Source organism: Notolepis coatsorum (genome assembly GCF_963971535.1).
Source record: "Notolepis coatsorum genome assembly, chromosome: 14".
Lineage (NCBI taxonomy): Eukaryota > Metazoa > Chordata > Actinopteri > Aulopiformes > Paralepididae > Notolepis > Notolepis coatsorum.
This window is the reverse complement of record NC_140178.1, coordinates 97,745,254-97,762,541: the sequence shown is the minus strand read 5'-3', so window position 1 is coordinate 97,762,541 and position 17,288 is coordinate 97,745,254. Positions and strand designations below refer to the sequence as shown.

At 46.7% G+C, this 17,288-nt stretch overlaps 1 protein-coding gene across 1 annotated transcript in view; it reads left to right on the top strand.

The window, feature by feature from the left end:
- The window catches only part of samd14 (sterile alpha motif domain containing 14), a gene marked incomplete at both ends in the record, with an annotated part of 61,035 nt that extends 44,650 nt beyond the window's left edge, over nt 1-16,385 (top strand). Inside the window, 2 exon segments of the mRNA XM_084329244.1 lie at nt 949-1,110; nt 16,230-16,385. Of these exon segments, the coding sequence (XP_084185370.1) occupies nt 949-1,110; nt 16,230-16,385 (318 nt within the window).
- Nucleotides 16,386-17,288: the final 903 nt, after the last annotated feature.

The window sequence follows — 17,288 nt, the reverse complement described above, 5'->3', positions numbered from 1 at the left end:
TATGTTGCGGCTTGTATTTAGAGAAATGCTGACCAGAAGTCTTATTGTTGTTGTCGCTAGCTTGACACAGGCCAAAGTTAACATAGAATTAAGCTTAAAATAAAAGCAGCTTGTGAACAAGTCGTCTACAAGGACAAGAGAGAGACGAAAAACATGGCTGTTAGAGCAAGGTCACATTCTACAAGATGAAGTGGAGGGAGGGAGAGATGGCATGAGGGAGGGAGATATGGAGGAGTGGGGGGGGGAGGAGGGAGAGATGGAGGGGTGAAGAGATGGTGGGAGGGGAGGGAGAGATGGTGGGAGGGGAGGGAGAGATGGTTGTTGTTGATGTTGTTGTTGTTGATTATAAAAAGTCTATAATTCAGACACATTTAAAACATTGCTGCTGCTGCTGCTGCTGCTGCTGAAGAAATAATATTTATTTATATTTATATTAAAGTTATATAAAAGAATAATAAAGCAATGTCGATTCTGTTCTTAATTAATTATCTGTTTTTCTTGCAAATAATAAAAAAGAACCGATAAGAGTATCGATAAAGTACCGAACCGTTAAGCAGTATCAATAAGAGTAGTAGTATCGATAAAATCCTAACGATACCCATCCCTAGTATTAACTAGCATGTCTACCTAGCTACAGGCCCAATTGTATTTCCTGTTATACAACTGACAGGAAATAAACGTGGGTCCAAGCTGTTCCCTAGCAACACAAGTCCATGGTCTATAGGCAAATCTACCCATCAAGATACATGGTCTAAATCTGGGCAAAAACCTTGAGAAAAACCTTGTGTTATTCTCATTTCTATTGAGAATAAAGCAGTCTTTCTTTCTCTGCTTTATCTTCTCTCTCTCTCTCTGCTTTCTCTCTCTCTCTCTCTCTCTCTCTCTCTCTCTCTCTCTCTCTCTCTCTCTCTCTCTCTCTCTCTCTCTCTCTCTCTCTCTCTCTCCTAGCCCCTAGATGAGAGTCTGAGTGTGAGTCTGGTATCTCTGTGGACCACCCAGCAGGTGTGTCAGTGGCTGCAGGGTCTCAAGATGGAGCAGTACATCCCCGAGTTCACTGCCAGAGACATCGACGGACAGGAGCTGTTGCAGATGGATGGGAGCAAACTGAAGGTGAGGGGGGAGAGCAAGAGGGGGAGGGAGAGAGTGATGAGGGGAGGTCAAGGAGGTGAGGAGAGGGGGGGAGGGGAGGAGGGGAGGTCAAGGAGGTGAGGAGAGGGGGGGAGGGGAGGAGGGGAGGTCAAGGAGTTGAGGAGAGGAGGGGAGAAGAGGGGAGTATAAGAGAGGTATTTGTCTCTGTTCTGGTGGCTATGTTAAATGTAGATGTTTACGCTAGCCATATCACTGAAGAAGGACATTGTCCGAAACATGTCTGCTTTTTATTCAGGCTGCCATTAAAAAACATTGAACCTGTGAGTGCTGGTCCGGCTACCCAGCTTTTTGATATACTGAACTTTATGGGATTACAGCACCCAGTGTGAGAACTTGTGAGCGCGGTCTAACTTGACTATATAAATGTAGATGTTTTAAATGTGTGGAACTATACATATCAGCATCGTCATTTAACCGTTCATCTGATGTGTAAAAACTCCAAGTTCATGGTTTGTCCAGCAGAGGGAGCTGGAGGGATTGTCTGTCTATCTTTCAGACAGGAAACCAAACTAGTGACTTTCAGCCTTCTCCCAGGCACCAGAGACATTTCACGGGAGAGACAAATCCACTCTCTCTCACTTCTCATTTCCTGTTTTGCGTCACATGGGTTATACAAGGCGCAAACTTACTTACTCTGTGTAAAAGTCCGGCTTCATTAGGACAGAGGAATGGTGGTTATTTAACCTTAGTTATATGATTGCTGGCAAAAGCGTCATGCTTTTGCCTATTGGACTACTCATTGCGCCAGTTGCCACACACTGAAATTATTAGATTCAATGCGCCTATCACTGACCAGGGCACTCCCCTATCTGCAGGATATAAGCAGGTGCAGTGTCTACAATCACCCTTCCTAGCCTCTTTCAGGTAAAAGATCATATAGCGATCATATAACTAGGGTTATGTACATAACCACTGTTATACTTGATGCTGGCTCTGCATCTTGCTTCGCCTATTTGGAGAAGGGGTGAGGTAAGCATGTAGCCCTGATCAATGTACCCCCTGATGGCCCTAAAATACCAAATAATTGATACAGCCCAAACCCTGAAGGACTTGAGGAGAGAGCCATGGGGTGGAGCTGTATATAATAGTGTATAATGCACACAGTCAATGTTACACACCAGCCAAACATCCAGAGCTGACGAGGCACATGGGGAGGCTGCCAACAGACATCAAAAGGATTCTTTTCTGAGCCAAAAAACAGAAAGATGCCCTCTGGTACCATACGTAGTTCATTCAATTCTATCAATTAGAAGAACTACAGTGAAAAATAAGTGATATCCTCATGCGTAAAAAGCCATGGGTTATGCTTCACCAGAGAAGGTAATAACCTTGGCCTGACACACAGTTAGATGAAGCTAGACCAGAGTGGGGGGGTGGGGGTGGACTGCAGCACTGAGGACGGAATTAACTCCCAGCCATGTCCCAACAGGTAAAACAGGATAAAGCGACAGGGAGAGGTCCAAGAGGCCACAGAGCATAATGTCTTCTACTGAGACCCCCCCCCTAAACAATGCAGATAGTGTGCTCTGATCCTGACGGGTGGGTTTTGTCCAGCCAGGGTGTAGCACAGGGATATACCCTTGCACAGCATATTTAACAGATGTTGTTTAGACAGAGCCCCATCCTTAGTAGACCCCCCCCCCCCCCCCCGGTGGTCACCCACAGCGGCTATGTGGACCTGAACCCTTTGTGTGTTCCAGGTAAATGGACACCACACGAATGGGACACAGCAGGTGTCTGCGTGAGGAGGCGGATAGAAGGCTTTGAGCACGATATCCCTAGAGTAAAATTAAGAGTGTATTTTAGGGCGCTCTAGTAGCACACCATGTATCGCGCTGCGTCGCGAAGCGGCCGTCCCGGGTTCGCTTCCCACTCCCGGTGACTTCCATTTGTCGCATGTCTTCCCCTGCCTCTTCTCCCGTTCATCCTCTCCTCATCTGTCGGTCATGTCTGACCATGAAAAGCGATAAACGCTAAAGAAAAATAAGAGTGTGGGCGGCTCGGTGGTGCATTGGTGGGCGCTCACCACCAATGCAGGATACGCTGGGTTCGAGCCCAGCTCTCCGCATTGCTATCAGCTTGGCTGGTCGTTCATACTAATACAATTGGCAGTATTAGGGGGTGGGAAGCTGATGGGTGGGGATCGGACGTTGTGGACATCGACTCCTACAGGTCGGTTGGAATCAGGAAGCAGCAGAATCAGGAAGCGACGGGGGCGGCGTGCCCTCCAAAAACGCAGACCCCCGACGCTGAGAGATCGCGCTGTGCAGGTGAAAAGATGCGACTGCTGCTTCCTCGAGTACCGGAGGGGACACATGATGTAAGGCTTAGTCCACATTGCAGCCGGCTTGTGGGAGGCATGGCCTAACAGCGTTCGAGACAGGGGAGGGTAGATTTGGATGATACGAAATTGGGATGGGAGAAAAAATAAAAAAAACGGGAGAAAAAGTTGATCAAAACAAATAAAATAATAAAGAGTGTATTTTAGGATTAAAGGCAGAGTTGGGCTTCAGAATTGCCCTGCTACAGTACCATCTCCGTTGATAGACATTCTGGTTGAACCGACAAGGCGAATAGCTCACCGGCGCGTTTAGCCGGCGTGATGGCCGAGAGAAATGCTGTCTCGAAAGACGGCTGACTCGGAGGTGCCTGTTTTAGAGGTTCAAAGGGAGCGCCCGGTAGTCTGATCAGGACCAATGGGAGGTCCATCGTAGAGATAGCTATATAGTTAAAACCTTGATGACAGGCGGAAATAGCCAAAGAGTAGACTTTCACAGTCGAAGCTGATAAGTTTGACCAGCATAGACTGGAGAAACACTAGAACCGAATCCAGGGGACAGGATATCGGATCTAAAGACCTCGTCTTGCACCATGCCTGGAAAATGCGCCACTTCCTTGTCTAAACTGTGGAATTCATATCTATTTTCTCTAGGTATTAATTGTTGTTATTATTAAGGTTACCCCTTCAGCAGCCTGATTGAAGCCAGCTGACGTGTGGCGGGGGGGGGGGTCTTTAGGACACAGGATTCTAATGATTAATACATAAATACATTAAATAATACTTTAAACTGGACTTTGAAGAAGTACATTGTACACATTGCAACGTGGTCATGCAGCGACGCACACATGCGACGGGCGACACACACAGAAACACACACTCTCTCTTCGGGGTCACTGATTTAAATTTAGTCTCTGCGCTTGGACCCATCCCGTTTCAGAGAAGATAACGCCTATAGTGCCTTGACTGGCAGCAACTGGTGGGCGTTGCTACATCCTCGAGATGATGAGAGTGGCGAGGTTTGGGCGGCTGGGTGGCGCAGCGGACTAAGCGCTCGTCACCACCGCAAGATACACTGGTATCGAATCCAGCGGTGCCTCCGGCTTGGCCAGCCGTCATACTGACACGATTGGCGGTGTCAGCGGGAGGGAAGCCGGTGGGTGGTATTCTGGTCGTTGTAAACAGCGACTCCTACAGGTCGGTCAGGGCGCCTGCACACCGAGGGAGAGAAATGGTGAGGGTAGTGTGAGCCTCCCAAACGTTACACCTCACCCAATGAGAGTCCGCGCTGTCAGGTGAAAAGAGGCTGCTGGCTGTCTCCTATGTATCGGAGGAGGCATGTGATAGACTTCAGGGTTCCCTAGACCGACCAGTGGGGGGCACATGCGCGCAACGACCAGGAAGGGGAGGGGGGAATTGGCCTAACGACTAAATTGGGATGGGAGGAAAAATACAGAAAAACAGGAGGAGAAAAAGAGAATAAAGAAAAAGAGAGTGGCGAGGTTCCCGTGGGGAGCCGGGTCACGTGAATATTAAAGGCAACCAACTTGTGTTCAGCTTTTCGTTCAGCGTTTCTCTGATTGGCCACACGGCCACGTGACCGCCCTAGCACACGCCCTTATCCGCGCTGTGTGTTATCAGTAACAGAGAGAGACGCGGCAGACGAGGCAGAGAGTGACCGCGGCCGCGCATGCGCATGAGGCTCCCCCAGGTGCTCTGAGAGGTGCTCGAGAGGTGCTCGTTGGTTAATGCCTCATTGTGTTTGCGTTGTTGGTTAATGCCCGTTGTTGTTGGTTAATGCCATATCGCTATCGCCGCATCACTTAACGCCATAACTAACTGCCTAACTAACTAACTAACTAACTAACTAACTATTTCGCGATGGACCCTGCCGCCAACGTGCAAGCTTTTGTGCCAGCACAGAGCAATTCGCATGTTTCATTGATTAACGCCATTACCTGCTGTGCTGTAGGCGCAAGCAGAGGTACAGTAAGGTACAGTAGGTGTAGGTTACATGTTTCATTGATTAACGCCATTACCTGCTGTGCTGTAGGCGCAAGCAGAGGTACAGTAAGGTACAGTAGGTGTAGGTTACATGTTTCATTGATTAACGCCATTACCTGCTGTGCTGTAGGCGTATTAATACCCTCCCCCCACTACGGCACAAAACATTGATTTAATTCTAGGAATGATGGGATTCTTCATCCCCAGCGACACTAGCAGCTGACGTGGCGTGGCCAGGCTCAGCATTCCACAGCTGTCAATTTGGCAAAACGTTATTTAAGAATGGCGGGCCTTCTTTTTCTTTGGGCAATGTCTTCATTGGCTGAAGGAAACCCAGGATGACACCCAAGCTGCCCCGTATTTCTTCCTATAAAATAAGTCTCCTGCTCGGACTTTGGTTGTGGTAGAGACAAACGGGCTGTTGTGTTATCATCTTTGTTAATAAGACATAGATTTAAAAGTATCTGCCTAATTTGTACAAGTGATGGCGTATTTTGAAGGTATGAACCTGTACTTTCATATCATGTAAAAAAAATAAGATAGCTTAACAAGACCCTATTCTCTGTGCCTGGTCGCATATTTGAACATTTCTCCCCAGCATCGAGTTAAACATTGCATTGATCACCCTCAGTTTTCATTCAGTCACCCAACACTGCATCACAAGCGAAACGAACTACACCGGAAGTCTAGTACTGCATCATGCATGCAACGCAACACACATGTGTGTGACCTCAAGCCTGTTGATGTAAATGTTTGGTGGTTTTATGTTTAACTAAGGCAGACATGGTGTGACCCATGTACTGCATATTTTATACTGAGGAAGAAAAAGGGAGCAGGATTGGGTGGGAGTAAAAAGGGATCATGGGAGTGGGATTCTATAAAAGTTTGGCTCTTGATTGGGATGGGTTTCAGTCTTCTGTGGGAGTGGGAGGGAGCGGGAGTCGAAATTCACAGGGGCGTATCTAGACCAAGCGCTATACTGGGGCCCGGTTTTTGGGCAGATTTTGTAACTATTTAAATTTTAACTTTATTTCGGTTTTAGGGTTAGGGTTAGGTTAGATACATCCATCTGTATGGAGAATGGGAGGGGTTTGTCTGATGTTAAGGCCTTGAGAACATCACCCACTGCCTTTGGAGCAAGGACCAGAGCCTCTGCCTTTGTTCTTCCTAAAGTCATTTTCTTCACTATTTTGGAATCATGTAGAATCTTTTGATTGAGCTTGTTTTTTTTAAAGAAAGAATTTATCATTTAGACTTTATTTCATATTCGACGCAGACGGTAGGCTATATATAGCACATTTTGTTTGGTTTTCAGTTTTCAATCCATAATAAGTTCACAACCACATTATTTCAACCTAATAAAACGAAGGGTTATGTATATAACCCAGTTCTGTGAGTTATGGTGCGCTCAGCACCTGTCTGCATATATCTCGCTTCAGCGTATATACACTGAATAAAGAATTCCACCATGTACCTTTACATGCCAGCATTCATCTAGCCACACCCCCATCCACTTACCTACATAAGCAGGGGTGGGGCCACACACTCATCTCCTTCCCAACAAATTTCACCACAATGAAAAATCAAGGGCCGCAGGGGCGTCCAGGTGCTGAGCGCACCATAACTCACAGAACTGGGTTATATACATAACCCTTCGTTCTGTAGCGTTATGGCTTGCTCAGCACCTGTCTGCATAACAGGGGCTGAGCGGAGCCATAGCCCGACGAATGTACCCCGCTGAGGCCCCCCACAAATATCAGACCGGGGAGGGCCGAGCCCCCCCGACCCTCCCTAATGGAGGATACCCCCCCTATTGGAGGTTCACGGGAGGGCGACGGATCCGACCGTGCGAAGAGGCACTCAAGCAACTCAACGCACAGGGTGAGCAGACCGTGGCTTGACCCCACGACTACACACACGCACAACCCGCATGCCACCTGGGAACGAACGGAAGGAACAACCTCGTTACTGCCCCCAGAAATCACGGGGCCAAGAGCAAACCCAACCCTGTGGCAAGGCCGTAGCAGCGGAGCGCGAAGGAAGACCCAGACCCACTGAAGGGACTGGATCCCCTGGAAAACAAGGGCCCGGAGAGGTCAATGACGCCAGGCATCAAGACCCCACCAGGTGGTCACTTAGTGACACCGCCCCCCACATCGCCAGCGTATTCGGATAAGGCCCCTCCAAGAGCGGGCCCTTTCCCCCCAATAGCACACCGCCTGGCACACTGACCCTGCAGAACAGGCAGTCAGCATGGCCGTAAGCACACAAAAAAGGTTAACCAACGGAAGCAGGCAGCGCACCGGGGAAACCAGGCAACAGGCTGTAACCTGAGCCTGGAGCACTGCGGACGAGACAGGCGCCAAAGGAGTCAGCTGAAAACAGCCCCCCCGGCGGAAGGGGCGTATGCTGGCGTTGTTGCATGACAAAGCCTCCATTAAAAAAAAACCACCCAGAGGGGTCGAGGCAGAGAAGGCTGACATGATTGGCAGACGTCATGAACGTGCAGGGGCACACTCAACCGGGTAACCCGGGAGTTGACACTGCTCCAACACACCAGGGAATCAACCACCCTCTTGGTACCGACGGTGGTTGTTCCTATAACCCCTCAAGAAAAAACTCCAAAACACACCTGCGGGCATACACTGGCTATACCGCAGTACAAGTGTTTCAGTTTTCAAAAAAGGGTTATCCCAGGCCTACGGTATCAACGAAACTTTACTTCGGACCGGGCCCGGCGGCACGGGAAGCACAGGGTTACCAGAGGAGGTCCAAGACCACCCCAACAGCCCCCTCTTCACCACGCGTGAGAGAGGGTCGAAAATAATGGAGAACCAGCCCTAAGCACACCGCACTTGGTATTCCCAGGCGGTCTCCCAACCAAGTACTAACCAGGACCGAATCTGCGTAGCGTCCGAGATCGGACGAGATCGGGCGTGTACAGGTTGGCATGGCCGTAAGCCATTACGATAGTGCAGAGTACAATATGTACCCAACAAAGGGTCTCCATAGCGCCTAACCCTGTGACACCCGGACCGACCCGCCATTTTTCCCCCTGAAAAAAGCACAAGTCCCTCAGGGTACCAGAACAGCAGATCTGCATCCTCGGCGGACAACGGGTTAACTGACCTGGACCAGCGTGACCAGACCAGTTCCGTGTCCTAACCACGCCGACATTCCCACTCCAGAAGAGGGGGTAGGTATGCGTGTCGATCTAAAACATGAAAAGAGGGCGCCACCCAGACGGTCCCATTTGGACCGTGCTCAGTGGCCCACCCCAAGGGCGTGAGACCCCTCTACCTATGTTCAGATCTATTCCGTTAACATCCCCCAGATATGAACGAGAATTCATCGAGACAACCTAGTAAACTGGCGCTCGGAAGAGACAATCCCAGTTGCCCTATAAAAACGCTGTTTTAACAAGCAACCAAAGCGCACTTAGCCCCTGTGTGATTCTTTAACAGAAACACACCGAGCCAGCACTATGTATGCGTCGAGACCCAAACACATCAATGGATAGTCTAGCAAGACACCAAACATTGTTCCTCCAAGTCGCCTGGGAGAACGGCACGGAGCCGTCGTGCTTCATGTACCTTCCTCTTTTTATTCAAAAAAGAAAGAACACAGACTGACATGAATCCCTCGTGACGCAGCTGAGGGTAAACATTTTTTACATTTTTACATCGCACCACCCTCCCATAGGGAGGAGACGGAAATCCCCAGAGAGACTTCCCACGCGAGCTATATAGATTGAAAAGAATATATTGCAACATTGAGCTATGTAATATTTGGGTTAGGGCTCTCCGAGGAGGAGGCACTGAACCAATACACACTCAATACTCGAATTGAATCGAATACACACACAATAGAGCAGAACTCTTTTTCGAAGTTCTACTCACCTTGACAATCTGAGGAGGAGGCTCTGAACTCTGAGGAGGCTCCCTCACAGGGAAGGAGAGTCCTAACTCACAGAAGGCCCGAGGAGGAGCTTCGTGAGGAGGAGCTCTGACAACTCCCTGAAACAAATCCATCACATGGACCTGAACAACTCACGGAAGTCTTACCAACAGAGACGCGCACAGTGACGTACTCTATGGCAGGGGAATTTCTGCGGTGCACACGCCCAATCTTCCAGGGCGTGGGACCAGGAAACTCCCCCCCCTCTTACCCTGTAACGTGCCGAACAGCAACGTGACAGGAACCTTGAAAGACAGGAGGTTTTAACCCCTGCCCATCAAAAAGGGAAGGAAAGGATTACCAGTTCACCCCTTTACGACCCCACACCCATGATACGATGTAATGACAAAAAAGAGCATGACACAGTCATAGTCAGCTACATGAAGTGTCTAACAGCTTCACACAGCTCATGACTAAGGAAACAACACAGAATAGAGAGGGCCCCTTTAAGAGCCCCAGTACCAGACTTACACATGTGCTTCTGTGGCCAACCTAACCCAGTTGTAGATCACAAGCCTTTATCACAACAAAAAATGGCAAGTACACTCTTGCTACAGAGGAACGCCGTTTTTCATAACGAGAGAATACAGAATCCTCGATTAGTATCGGCCACAGGCCTTGCTAAGCACACACGATAAGCGACCAAACAATCTTTTCTTTAGGAAAATATAGTTTCTCAAGCGGTTAGCACAACCCCAGCAATTAAGCTAAGGGTTACATCGTATCCCCACAAACACAGTGACACAATATATTGTAAACAACATGTCTGAAAGGAGGGTGGGGAAGCCCCAGGGAAACCGGGGGGATCACCCCTCCTACCTTACCCTTGATACGGCCAAGTTGAACAGGTAACCCTGTTAATATGTGAACACACTGTTCATTGTCATTACAGGCTGAGAAAAGAATTCATTCTTCACTCATATGTCACTAAGCATAGCTTTATAGGTTAATTACCCCCCTTAGTTGTGAGTTCACGGTACCTGAACACACATGATGTTCTCAACACAACTAACCAGATCATTTTTACACATGTAAAACAACAACCCGATTTGTATGGAGAGAGAAGCTATACCAGTGACAAGACAATTCACACACAACACGCGTCGTATCCTAAATGTATTGCAGCAACACCCGTTTTGGAAAACATCGTTATTACAAAACATTTAGAAGGGAAGGAAGAAGAAGTGTTTAAGGTCCGGTCAGGACCTACCTACCGTGAGCGCAGGCCAAGCGAACTGCAATCTGGCTAACAGGGCACCGACGTTAAACACAGCATTCCTGTGTTGACGACGAGGGCAGCGTCGCTGCGCCACCCAGCCGCTACGGTTCTCCATGTTGACGCAGTCCTCGCCGGCCGGGCTCCCGGTAGGTTCGACTAACATCCTCTGTCAAAGATGACGTCGTAGTCAGAGTGTTTAAGGCATGTTATAGTCACAGAAAACGTTCAACAGTGTAGCATTAAGCTAACAGCCGTTCGGCTGATAGCAACAAGCTAACGTATACCAGCCTTGTAAACACAGCGAGCTAACGCCGCAGCTAACAGCTGCGCAGCTAACAGCTGACTGGCTAACACAGTAGTCCACAACTAGCACGCAAGCTAAGCAGCTATCACCTGAACTGCATACAATGACATAACAAGCCACACTTCAGACAGGCCGCTGTCCCAATCCCTCCCCTTAACAGGGAAAAGAAAAAGAAATGTCAGAACACAGTTGTCAACGGTGATCCAGACATACACGGGGCCCTTTGAGCATGGAACTTCTGATAAAGATCTTATGCCCACATTTCCTCGTTAGGGTATACTTCCATTTGTATATGAAAGATGGGGCCTGCACGGGACAGAGAAGCATCCGCTCTAGAATCCCGGGATCACCAGGACCTAGCGCGGCCCACTAGATTAGCCATCATGGGCGTCAGACCAAGATCCCCCGACCGCCGCTTAAGCCGAGCAGAGGACCCTAGCCTGGAGTCGGCGTTTCGTGAATTGTTAGCTAACCCCCACAGCATCAACAACAACCAGAGCTTGCAAGCAAAACAGTACGTACCCAACCTGGAAACCACTGCTTCTCACAACAGTCGGTGCGTCCTACAGTCCAGCTGTGTTGCTGGAGGGTAACCCCATCCAGCCGCAGCAAGGAGGATTGTAGTTGGGAGGCATGTCAGCGGCGTGAGCTCCTAATACGAAAAAGCCGTTGAAGGTCGGAATGAACCAGACACTCCAGTAACGAAGACAATATCGCCGTATTTTCTCGAAAATAAAGATATGATGTCAACGTATCTCCTTGTTCTTCCTTTCCTCAGACTAAATATTTTTCTCCACGTCAAGTGGGCATGTGAGCAGCACTTTGCTTGTGATGAAATTTGCGAAGGAGATGAGTGTGTGGCCCCACCCCTGCTTATGTAGGTAAGCGGATGGGGGTGTGGCCAGATGAATGCTGGCATGTAAAGGTACATGGTGGAATTTTTTATTAATTTATTCAGTGTATATATGCTGAAGCGAGATATATGCAGACAGGTGCTGAGCAAGCCATAACGCTACAGAACTATAATAATAATAATAATAATAATAATAATAATAATAATAATAATAATAATAATAATAATAAATCAAATTTATATAGCGCCTTTCATAGAACCCAAGGTCGCTTTACAATCAGGACAAAAATTAGGGCAAGGAAAGTAGGGGGGGGAGGGGGAAGAGGGGATGAGGGAAAGTAGGGGATAATGGACCTAATTTAATCTAAAACTAACTGATGGGGAAAGCCTTGGTGAAGAGGTGTGTTTTTAGAGCAGATTTGAAGGTGTCCAGGGTTGGGGCGTTGCGGATTTCGGGGGGGAGAGAGTTCCAGAGGGTAGGGGACGCCACGCTGAAGGCTCTGTCCCCAAAAGTCCGTAACCTGGTGCGAGGGATGGAGAGGAGACCTAGATCAGAGGATCGTAGGTTCCGGGATGGAGTGTTGTGTTTATTGTCATTGTTTTAAGAACACAAGGTGACTTGGTAATACTCACATTTTGAGTAAAAAGAATCCCACTGGTCACAATGGTGGCCGTAATAATGTTTTTGTTATAAGGCTCTGAAAATGTTACTGAATGATGTATCAATGTAAATTGAAATAATAAAGGGTCTCAATTAAATATGTGTAGTGTCCAGAACACAGCTCAGTCGTCGCAAGGTTTAACTGAGGCTGCGTTAACATGATGGCACACCCTCCTCCAAGGCCAGAGAGAGAGAGAGGAGAGGAGAGAGAGAGAGAGGAGAGAGAGAGAGAGGAGAGGAGAGGGAGAGGGAGAGAGAGAGAGAGAGAGAGAGAGAGAGAGAGAGAGAGAGAGAGAGAGAGAGAGAGAGAGAGAGAGAGAGAGAGAGAGAGAGAGAGAGGAGAGAGAGAGGGAGAGAGGGAGAGAGGGAGAGAGAGGGAGAGAGGGAGAGAGGGAGAGAGAGAGAAAGACGTTCAAGTTAACATGCTGCAGCGCCATGTGTGTAGGAAAATAAACAGCTGCCGCAGCCTACCTGGGATCCCTGGCACTGTTTTGCTTTACTGAGCTCTGTTATCTGGGGTAGTAGTTGGTTGGTCCCTTTAACCTGATAAGCTGTAAGCCGTATTTCGCCTACATACCTGGGGGTATGTATTTCCAGTGTCAGAAATATTGTGTCTGTTACTAGGCTTGAGTAAATTGTGATGAAACAAATAAATTAGAATATAAATTATGATTTATGATTTTTGCATCTTTGATCAAAAATGTATACGGGTAGGAGAAAATGCTCACTGAGCTCATTCACCACCTTATTGAGATCATGTGTACAAAAAATCTAAGCAAATGAACCGTGGGAAGATGATTAAACAGAAGGATTTGTAGATACAGTAATTAATGATAATCGATTTTAATTATAAATTCATATTTGACCTTGAACTTGACCTTGACCTTATTATGGCCAAATCATACATCTATGGATAGGGAAAATGCTCCTCTTTCCAATGGCAGGGTTGAATCTGGATTTAGTCATTTCCTTGCGGTTTTTACGATAATTAGCATTTTCCGATAAATTAGTATTTCCGATAAATCGTATAAAACATCGGTAAAAATGAAAATATACACTTTGACTACTGTTTTTGATAGGGTTATGGTCTTTACTCTTGGCTACAAAAAAAATTATTTAAAAACATTGACCTCTTAACATCCAAGGGCCCACATGTGGACAATTCTTTGCTGACCTCTAGTGGCCCGGGTGTGCATACAATCGTCTAATACAATATATAGATAGAATTAAAGCCCTATTTGTTGCCTGTCGATTGCCCTTTCAGGTGACAAAATCCGTTCATCGGTTCTCGAGTTACATGCCGATATGCAGTGATGGGCAAGCTACTTGGAAAATGTAGCAAGCTACACTACAAGTTACTCTCGATTAAATATAGCTCAACTACAATGGAAGCTATCCCCAGATAAATGTAGCAAGCTACACTACAAGAACATGGCAAAAATATCTAGCTACATCGGCACTGTTTTTTTTTTTTTTTTACTTCGTGATCAAGTTTCCACCAAACAAATAGGCAGGCAAAAAAAATCTCAGTTTGATTGTTTATTATAAAACTGAAACAAGTCCTCGTTCTGGCTTTTTGTGTCATCCTTTTAACATGAACTTGTATTATGTACAAATTCCAGAAAGGCAAGTTTAGCTGGGTGCAGCCTCTACAAAAGAAAAGAAAGAGACCATTTGGTTTTATCAGTTTTTATAGTATAGTTTGTTGATTACTTTTGATGCAGTGATGGTCTTTTTCTTTTCTATTCTATCTTTATGTATTATTTATCCCTAAACTCTGCATCTTCTGAAACCTGCCCACTTTATCAACCAAAAACACACTTCTTCAATATCTGAATTGTAACTGTTTTACTTCATTTTACTAGTATTATGCTACCATGTATATACTACTACTAACTATGCTAATATGTCTATACTACTACAGTATGTACTCAGAGTATAACACTCAAGCTTGACACTGACAAACAATACTACTTATCCTTGGCTGCTAGATATGTACCACTCCTGCTGACTTGTTTGTAAGCTGCTTTGAATGAAAGTGTCAGCTAAATGACCAAATGTATTTAAATATGTAACTCACAAAACATTCCATGGCCCCAAAATCATGTGGGGACCCCCCCTGGGGGTCCTGTCCAGGTTGAGAACCACTGCTCTAGGTGATCTTTTCCCTCTTTTTTTCTTTTCTCCACCCCCATAATATTGTTCATTTTCTGCCTACAGTGAAACATCATCATGATAGCAGCTATCTGTTAGTTAAAGCTGTTGACAAAAAGTGTACTGACTTGTGTGCTGTTTGGGAACAGTTGATTTTCATCAGCTCACCTGAATGTGTTCTCAAGTTAGTGCTGGATGTGTGGGAAGTTGAGAGCAGCATATGTTTTAGGCGTTTTTTCAGTCAAACTCATAAATGTGTCCAGATAGGGCCATGGAGAGGCATTGTTGTTATTGACATCATCATCTTCATCAATGCCATCGAACCCCTCTGCCATTTCGCGTGGACTGGTTCATGTAATCCGTTAAATTGCATTCATTCATTCAGTACGTCTGTGTTTTGATTTTCACTTCCTGGTTTGCGGAGCTGGAGTCCCGCCCTATCCTGCCTCTGATTGGCCTACCCGTAATGTTTTGGCCTAACCATACCCAGTCGTGAGTCATCATACTCATATCTAAACCAACCAACCAATCATAGTGGGTTTTTTTCTACGGGGAGTTTTTTTTTCTCCTCACAAATCTTTATAGTCTAGACTGTTTCTCCCGACAGTAGCGTTGTAGCGTTTCCTCGTCGCTACGTCACTACTTCGTTCTATAAATAGCTGCGCTACAGACACCGCTACTTGATTCAAAAGTAGCGACACTACCATCACGCTACTGAGAATTGTAGTTAAGCTATGTAGCGTCGCTACTTGTAGCTAGCTACTGCCCATCACTGCCGATATGTGAGGCGTGCCCCAAAGTACGCAAAAGTACACATTACCACCCCCGACTCCCGGGGCTCTAGCTCCGTCAATCATTTGGCGATCTCGAAAATCTTTGCACAGGGTTGTAGCCAATGAGTGTGGCTTTCCAATGATACCCCATGATATGATAATTGGGGATCTAATACGGTCTCTATTGATCGATTTATGATAAAGAAAGGCTTAACAGGGCTGCACACCGGAGCATCTTTTAATCCAGCTGTTTGCTGTTCTCTGATATTTTCGGACATTTCGTTGATGCGTCGCTCGACACTTCGAGCTGACATGGGGATATCTTTTATCCTTGATTTGATTGTCTCTTTGTTTGGCAAGCCTTCAACATAAGTACACACAGCACGGTCCTTCTGACACACAAACCCGTAGTAGTCTGTCCACGAGGGCTGGAATGCCCGAATTTCCTTTGCTTTAACTTTCTTAGCTGGCGGGGTTGCCATCATGACAGAATGCGACCGCAGCACTGTGTGCTTTTACCTGTGAACTGCGCGAGGCCAGCTGACTGCTGGGATGTACCATGTATTAGCTGTCATAGGGGTGTGCAAACCAGTCAACATACAAAAGAGCCTGTTGGAGGATTTCAACAAGATAAATGCGACAACAGTGCAAAATATTTCACTATAATATTTCAAAGCGAAGTAAAAAAAATTAATAAAATATATATATTTTTTTCTTTTCTGGGGACATTGGATCACGTGCCCCAGTGATAGTGGTCTAAATACGCCGATGGGCTAGACTGCTCCTCTCCTCTCTTCTCTTCTGGAGTTGAAGTATTGTATATACTAGATTATCTCCCTCTTGATTCTCACCTGAGCTTCTCTCTTGTCCCGGCCAGGGTTTGGGCGTCGCCAACGCGTCGGACCGCAGTGCCCTGAAGCGCCGCATCAAAGACATCCACGCGGCGGCAGAGAAGGAGCGCAAGGCTCTGGACAAGCTGGAGAAGCAGAAGGAGAAACAGCGCAGGAAAGACCAGGAGCAGCGCAGGAGCTAGGAACCGCCACCAGGGGGAGACAGAACACTCAGAAACACACCCGGGCATGGTCGGATGGAGGGAGAGGCTGCCTGGAAGGAGGGGGGACATTCAAGAAGACACAAATCTTACAGAATGTTGAGACGTACGCGGTGAGAGAACCATCGTTGCAGGACGTTGAAGAGGGTGGGGGTCTACTTTGAGATCCACTCGGAGCAATAAAAGAAAAATGAATGTTGGGATATTACGTTTGCGTTCAAGACCCCAACCGAGCACGTTGCAGAGTTGCTGAGAGGGACGCACAATGTTGCAGAATGATGAAAAAGATAAAAATTATATGTTTATTAACCTTGAAGAGACACAAGTAGACGGGATTATGTTAGGGCTGTTGATGGGAAGCGCTCGACTTGGCTCAGAACAAAGCAACCATTATTGTTTTGAAGCGTTTGACGTCCCCTTGAATGCCCCCCGAGGTACATTCTCCCAGGAGATGTAGAACGTTTGAGGTAGTGAGTGGATTTTCATACATGTGACTTCAGTGGTTCTTTGAAACCTCTGAACCTTTATATCGGCACCGTATGTGTGTTGAAATCTGGGGACTGTTGTGTGAGTGGCTGGCTTTGAGACATTCAGTTCCAGATGGGTTACGGAACCTACTCTGGAAATACTCAATGAAAACAAAGCGATCTCTCAGGCTTGACAAGCTCCAGCTGAATTTGACCACACAAAAAAAAACATACATGGTGAAATTATTATAAATTAAATCCAAATCAAATGGGATACAAACTTTTGATTTATCCTCTTGGGTAAATTGCATTATATACTTGTGTGCTCTGTGCCTGGAGACACTGTTTGGGGATGGGGTAGTTGGTAGTTTTGTGGTCTATTCCCATTTGGTTCTTAAAACAACAAAATCAGGCACAC